This window comes from Equus quagga, chromosome 9 (genome assembly GCF_021613505.1).
Source record: "Equus quagga isolate Etosha38 chromosome 9, UCLA_HA_Equagga_1.0, whole genome shotgun sequence".
Taxonomy (NCBI): domain Eukaryota; kingdom Metazoa; phylum Chordata; class Mammalia; order Perissodactyla; family Equidae; genus Equus; species Equus quagga.
In genome coordinates, this window is record NC_060275.1 from 59,356,536 (window position 1) to 59,364,134 (window position 7,599).

General features: G+C 53.2%; 1 protein-coding gene across 1 annotated transcript in view; it reads right to left on the reverse strand.

Moving 5' to 3' along the window:
• Positions 1-6,488, reverse strand: part of RAB31 (RAB31, member RAS oncogene family) — a 117,630-nt gene extending 111,142 nt beyond the window's left edge. Inside the window, exon 1 of the mRNA XM_046672157.1 lies at positions 6,199-6,488. Within this exon, the coding sequence (XP_046528113.1) occupies positions 6,199-6,237 (39 nt within the window). The 5' untranslated portion in view covers positions 6,238-6,488. The remainder of the gene's footprint in view (positions 1-6,198) is intronic.
• Between the last annotated feature and the right edge of the window lie 1,111 nt (positions 6,489-7,599).

Consider the following 7,599-nt stretch of genomic DNA (forward strand, 5'->3'; position numbering starts at 1 on the left):
TGCCTGGCACTGGTAGCAGCGAGGACATATGTTTTGAATGAGTGTCATCAAAGTAAATGGGAAGGAATATTTTGATATTATACATGAGCACATGAAAAATAAGACCACTTAACATCACCTATGTTGTGTTCTCGCCCAAACGCTTAACCCGGAAGAAGCAATGAGGAAGCAATCAGATAAAGGGAGATCTTGGGACTTTCTACAAGACAGCTGGCCTGGATTCCTCAAAAACGCCAGTGTCGTGGAGGGAAAAAGGAGGGGAACTCTTTTAGATGAGAGGCATGACAAGGAAATGTAATACATGATCTCTGAGTGGATCCCGGATTTTTTAAACAGCTGTAAAGGACATCCGGGGACAACTGGAAAATCTGAAATGAACCTTAGGCTTGATACTACTGTCTTATCTGTGTTCAATTTTGGGCGTAAGATAAGGATATTCCAGTTGTGCAGGAGAATGTCCTTTTTCCTAAAAAATACATACTGAAGTACTTAGGAGTGAAGTGTCATAATGTCTGCAATTTGCTTTCAGATGGTTCGGGGAAAAAAATTTAGTATTTACATACATTAGCGACAGAAAGATAAAGCAAGAGTAGCAAAATGTTATCCCTCCTGATCTGGGTAAAGGGTCTAGACATTCACTGTACTCTTTCAACTGTTTTGTAAGGTTGAAAGTCTTCGAAAGAGAACATGGGGAGAAGGGAGTTAAAAGTAAAAGCCCCCAAGCTAGAGGGCCGAGGCATCAAAGGGACAGCACAGCTGTGCTCCTCACTCTCCCTGCCCCAGCCTTCCAGGAAATACCTGAGACCCAGCCTGCTCCCCTGGCGCCCGGGGTCCACGCCAGCCTTTCCTCTCATGTCAAAGCCTTACTCCAGCCGGGGGGGGGCTGTTCAAATCCTTCCCACTCCAAGAGACCTTTCCAGATTGCTCCCTTCCCAGCCCGCGTTGTATTTAATTCAACCTCCACTGTCTTCCCCAGGCCACGTGGTGTCTGCAGCATCCCACTCACCCCCATCGCTGCAGATGCTTGTTCCTGTGCTCATGCCTGTCTTTCCTGCCCAACCAAGAGCCTTTCCTCTGAGCAGGGACAAGAAACGCACCCCCCACTCCCCCCCACTTTCCATCTCCAGCAGAACTAGCACAGCACCTTATCCACAGCAGGTACTTAAAACAGACCTTGTGCAAAAAATTTCTGTCCCTCACGTCTGGTAAGATGGACAACAGTCAATATTTATCATCATCACACTCTGTCACTTCTGTTGTGCGTGGCTCGGCGGTAAGTGCAGTCCCACAACACAAGCGATGTCGGTTAGTTCACTGCCGGTGTGTCCACGTCCCAGGAAAGGCAGGGCACCCCTTGAAGACGGGGATCACGCTGTCCTGCCCACCTGTAGCCACCCGTAGCTCCCAGCACGAAAGAAGCGCTCGATAACTAGTGAATGGTTGAGTGAATGAATGGCTATTCCATTTTCAAACACATATTATAAATTATAAAAACGAAGACAAAAGAAAGTGGAATATTTGCATAGACATGCAAGCATCCAAATTAGTTTAACCTGTTGGACACAATTAAATTGAAGACCTTTTCTAATGCATGAGCTCAAAATCTTTTTATGGCCTAGCAGCTTAAAATGTAAAGTTTTCTATTTTCCAATGGCTATGGCCTTGAGGCAGACCTGACACAGTCATTATAGCAGGGACGCTGGGCCGGGGCAGAGGTGGGCACAGCCTGAGAGCTACAGATGAGGGTGGGGGGGACCACTGGAAGGTGAAAATGCTCCACAAACAATTCTGAGACACACATCCAGAGGCGCTGAGCTCTGAAAGCTGAGAGAGGGACGCAGGCATGCTGGCCCGGAACAAAGGGGCCCTGAGGGGTTCCATCAACTGGCCTGGGCGCTGCTGGAGACAGCCCACTGCGTCATTTATACTCATTCTCTACCCAGAGACACCAACACTGAAGCACACGCTCCACAAGGGGTTCAATTCACTAGAGGAATCAGGTTTGGTAAGAAATAAATTGTGTTGCCAGCCTCCCTGCACAGCCGCAAGAGATATGCTAGTTTCTGGGAAAGAAAAAAAAATGTGTCTGCTAACCAAATCTCAGACTTGGGAAGCAATTTTGATGGGTGCCTCACCCACTCCTCCCCATCCTATGCATTCGTCCTTCCACAATAACCCTAACAGATTCATATCACTTTATTGAATACTTCCAGTAACGGGGTGCTCACTATCTCTCCAAGCAGCCCACGTGAGGGCCCACAGCTCTGACTGATCTGCCTCACTATGAGCAGAAGTCCATGCCCCTCTTGGGTCCTAGTGTCGTCAGGGATCACACAGCCCTTCCATGTAAAGGCCCTGCGTGTATCTGAAGTCCCCACTGCCCAGATGTCACACCGCATCCCAGGTATCTGACTGCTCTGTGTTTAGGCACCACACACATCCTATCAGAGGCCGAAAGGAGAGGCTTCACCCAGCTCCTTAACCAGAGGCAGGGACGCCCTCCGCGATCTTTTAGTCCTGTCACTCAGCTGTTGAGGAAGTGGCAGAAATCTCCAAACTGTTGTCAAGACAACCAAAGTCCAAATATCAATCTCTTTGGGATTCCATCCGGAAGCGGTTTTTAAGTGTGCGCGCACACACACACCCAGGGGAAATAATAAAACATCGTCCCCTCCCGTCCTCCCGCTGCTCTCCCCACCCCCTCTCCCTCCCCTTGCTTTCTGCCACGTGGTGATGTGGGTTAAAACGCACACTGGGAAGCTTTCCACCTTTGGGGTTGGAACAGCTGCTGCCTCAACATTGTTTTTGTTAGTTTTTTTTTTAACATACTTCGCTGTTTTTAAGGGTGTTGTTGTTAAGCTACATGTTTCATAATACTAGTAACGATTGCAAAGGAGGAATATTGGCACTTTATTGGCAAGAACAAGACTCATGGGGTCCTAGGTGTCCAACAAAGACCCCTGTGCAACACCCCGTCCTGCACGGCTAGTTTCCACAGATGGCCCAGCTTAGCCCAGTTGAGAAAGTTCACAAAGGCTTGGGATCAACATGAGAAAGTCCACCCATGAAAACAACAAGGGTTGAGAATTGATAACAGGTAGCCAAACTAAACCCCCGTGCTCTCGGGTCCTGGGTTTTTTCCAAGAGCACAAGGCATTCAGAGAATGTTCCACAGACTGTTTGTCAATCCCATCTGGGAGCACTCACCAAAAGAAATAAGGCCAGACAAGCCTAACATCAAGGTTCTGAAAGGTACAGGGACAGGTAGAAAAGATGTGCCATCCGGCCCACTCTCGCGTCCACCTTTGCAAATGACCCTCCTGTCAGGAGACTGCAGCCAAGCAGGATAAAAGTCTGCACTGCCCATGCCTAAAACCACCTTCTGCCTTCGATGGGAAGCACGGCCCCAAGAAACCCCCAACAATCAGGCAAACACCGGGCACCAGAAGGCGAGCCCCTCAGCCTCTCCAGTGAGACAGCAAGACTTGAGTTAGGAGGTCCGCCTTCTCTGTCACCTTCTCTAGGGGCCCAAGAGAAAGTGATCCCAACAGAGGGCGTGGCTGTTAGGGTATTGGTCATACTGAGACTTCAGGGAGGTGTGGTGCTGGCTAAAAAACAGGAAGCTGAGGGCTAGCTGTATGCAAGACTTTATCCAGAAAAGACAGAGCTCCTGACACAAAGAACAAAGGAGCTCCGGGCTCCCGTTAAAATGTTGAGAGGACTTTTCGATTTGGCATTGACTGCCTCCTCCAGCCACTGACCCACAGGTTTCTCTCTCAGACCAGGAGAGGAAACCCAAGGCAGTTAAACTGACTTTGGCCTCGCCCAGGTTCTACTTCACCCAGAGAATCACCTTATTTGCATGAGCAGCTGAGAATACAGCCTGTCACACACATCTTGCCCGGGACAGGACCAGCCAAACAGGGGACTTAAGAAATATTACTCAGTGTGGATAGTGAGGTTATTGGCCCTTTCAAAGAAGATATCCTCTGACTTCAGTAAGACTAAAGCCTAGAGGCACTCAAAAACAGGCGGCCACGAATGTGGTGTGATATGATTGATGCTTCAAAGCCTCGGTCTGCCCAGAGACACCGTCTTGTTCTGCTTTGGCACTGTTCTTCTTCCGGTCCAACCTCCTACCAGCAGAGCCGCTGCAAGGAACTAGCCAACAAGGTGAGGCACCGTGTCCAGGGAGCCACGAAAAGAGTGTGTTTCACTCTGAGAGACAAGAGAAAAGGACGTACAGGATTTCCTCCAGCTTTCTCATCTCCCAGGCTTAGTAACTGTCACCCTGGAATCATAGGTTAGCAGGAAACGGTACCTGGTACCTTAGATCATCTGGTATAGTCCTCTGCCTTAAAAAATCAGATGTTATTACTTCCATTTTATAGGTGAGGCGACCGACGTACGACAGAGGTACTTGTCCAAAACTGCACAGCTAGTGAGTGGGAAAGAACGAGAACCCGGGTTTGCTACCTCCTGACTTGGGGCTCTTTCCACCTGATCCGTTTCCTCGTGGAAGGATAGAGAGACTCATCTCAAAGCAGGGAAACTGAAAATAACTCATGTGATGGGGCAGGGCCAGTGCCACCTAAGGAGATGACAAAGGAAAGAACACAGAGGGGGAAAAGGCCAAATATGTCCTCCTCCATTTATTCCCAAGGCCAGTCCTGGTGACAGGCCATTCCTTCTGAGCCTTTGAAAGCCTTCCGAGGCCGAAATAACTCCTCACAAGGAAAACGGAGGACTCCTGGAATTTACATCTGGACTATGTTGGAGAGTCTGGCAGATGATGAAACCCGCTCCTGCAACACTGGTAAAGGTCCGCAGAAGAAGACCAGAGCAGCATCCTATCCCGACCCCAGCTGTGGCTGAGCAAGCCATGGAGGCAGGAGCACACACACCCCCTGGGCAGTGTGTGCCGAGGTAACAGGGAAGGCAGGGCCTTTGCCAGGTGCCCCAGAATTCAGACGAACCAGACAACCAGCCAATCTAGTGTAAACGGAGTTCTGGCAAAGGACGGTGATGGGAGACAGTCAAGAACACTGTCCTGCCAAAGGTTCCAGAAGAGCCCGGGGTGGGGGGCAGGGTGTCCTTGGTCCCGTATAATTCAGTCCTAACCTAGAACCATTTCCTCTTTATCTGCTTCTTGTACATCCATCTTGACAGGCCAGTCAGTATTTCTTTGAGACAAACAAGAACTACCCACTTGCTGCCCTTTGTTCAGGAGACGGTTTTCTTGGGGGACCAGCTTTGCCAAGGGCAGTACACTAGGCATCGACGCCAAAGGCTGCTGAAAACCCCGCTTAAAACCAGCTCTTCCAAAAGAGGTGATTCTGGAATTTGATTTGGGCACCCACAAGAAAATGACTCTTCCGTTCCTGAATGCCCCGGGGCGGTTTCCGAGGGGCTGCCCTGCGTCCCCCGGCCCGGGTGTTCTCCCCCGGCCCGGATGTTCGTTTCTGGCTTCTTTCGCGTTTCTTCGGGCTCAGAACGGCCCGCTTTGGGAGGGAAGTGGTGGGAGGGGGCCTTTCTCATCCCGCCTTCACCCGCGGCACTAAAGTTTTCCAGGCGCAACGCTCTATAGTCCACTTTCTTCACCTTCCAGTCGGTCATCGCCTCGCGTTTTCTCACCCTTGGCTGGGCTTTCTTTAAAGAAAAGTGAATAAACCAATCGCTCCCGGGAGGCAAAAAGGATTCGGCGCCTTGGCTGAGTAACTTGAAGTTTCCGCCGGAAGGAAATTATCAAAGCGAAGGAGAAAGCCCTCCGAGCGGAGGGGCCGGGGCCGGGACGGCCGCCGCTCTTCTCGCCCCCGCGGAGGGTCCCGGCGCCCTGCGCTGCCCTGCCCTGCCCTGCCCTGCCCTGCCCTGCCCTGCCCTGCCCCGGGCGCGGCGAGGCCCGACCGGACCCCGGGAAACCGGCCGGCCGGCGAGGGGGTGGAAGGAATAGAGAAAGCCCTGGAGCAGGCTTGGAACCAGACCCCGGCAGGGCTGGGACGGGGGGCGGTCCCAGGGGCAAGGGGACGAGCGGGGCGCATGGACCAGGGAGGGCGCGGGAGACCAGGGGGGCGCACGGACCAGAGGAGTGTAGGGGACGCCAGGGGGGAGGAGGGGGGGACAAGGAGGGGCGCGGGGGACGTGGGAGGCGCACGGACTAGGGGGACGAGGAGGTCCCCGGCATGGCGGCGCAGGACTCACCCCGAGAAGACACACTTTGAGCTCCCGTATCGCCATCATGTGCTCGGGGTCGGGCCGGGCAGGAGCTGAGCATCCTCCGGGGCCGCGCCCGCGCCGAGCCGGCGGCCCCCAGTCTCCGCCTCTCCCTCGCGGCCGCCCGCGGGCGGGACCGCCGCCGCTGCTATTTCTGGGCCCCGCCGCGGTCGGTCACGTGGCCGCCGGCCGGCTCCTCCCGGGTTTCGGGTCTAACCTCGCCGGCCCCCAGCTCCCAGGAACGCCCCGGACGGCGTCAGCCGCCCCGGGACCTGCGGCGTCCTGGCAGAGCGCCTCCTGCCTCAGACCAGCTCAGCAACTGGACCCGACACGACAGAGCCCCCCCTGGCATCTGCCCCTCCCGCCCCGCCCGGCTGAAACGCCCCGTGGGGTGGGCAGAGGATAGGACCGGCCCCGGGGAGACCTGGCCCCACGACTGGCTGCGTCACTGAGGATTCCATTCTCCATCAGCCGGGGTCATTTATATGGGAGCACTTGGAAGTCTGCGTAGACCCATCGTTAAAAGACGCCCTAGGTTCCCGGCAGAAACGAAGCCGCTCGAGAGACAGCAGTGAGGATGAGAGGGAGGGGTTAACATTGCAGCCCGCCTTCCACTGCAGTTCCTAATGCCGGGCTTCAATTTACCCCCGTGCAGCTCTGCACTCTCATTTTTCTATATCTAGTTGAAAATGGTTATAGAAGCGACGATCTATTCCTCCCTCCAAAACAGGCGCGTCCATGTCTGAGGAAGGAAAGTCGCGTTGAAGAGAGGAAGCAGCGGTGCTCAGTATAGAAAATGCTCCAACTTGCCTGGGCAGACACGCAGCCCTCAGCACTATAGCTAGAAATGCACAGCTCCCGGCAGAACTTCTGCCTCTCTGCTTAACCAGGAAATAAGGAGAGGCTCTGGCTCCAGACAGTCAGGGAGGCTTGTGGGGACTGCCCTGCTGTCGTCCCCATCCTTGGCCCAGTGTACCTCATCCACTCAGACGACTTCATTTGTAGCTGCTATAGAAATGTCAGCCTTTTGAACATATCGACCTGAATAATGCACTGACATTTCAGGATTTTTTAAACTTCATCCTCTATCCCAAACTCTCAGGCCTCTCCGCTGACTTGCCAGTTTTGATCAATAGTTCCATTCCCCCAGTGGACCACCCACCTTGATTGTCTGGCTTTGTTCCTACTGAAGCCATGTTGAAGCTCCCCAGCACCCAAGTAGCCCCATACAATGGGGATTTCCGAAACAGGGCCTCCAGAGAAAAAAATCCTAGAACTCTGGAGTTGAAACAGGCCCCAGAACAGACAACTGGCAATTAAATTCCCCATAGCAGCAGGAGCTTCTCCTAGGCAGGTGCAGGCTTGTGGGAGATACTCACTTGCACAAAT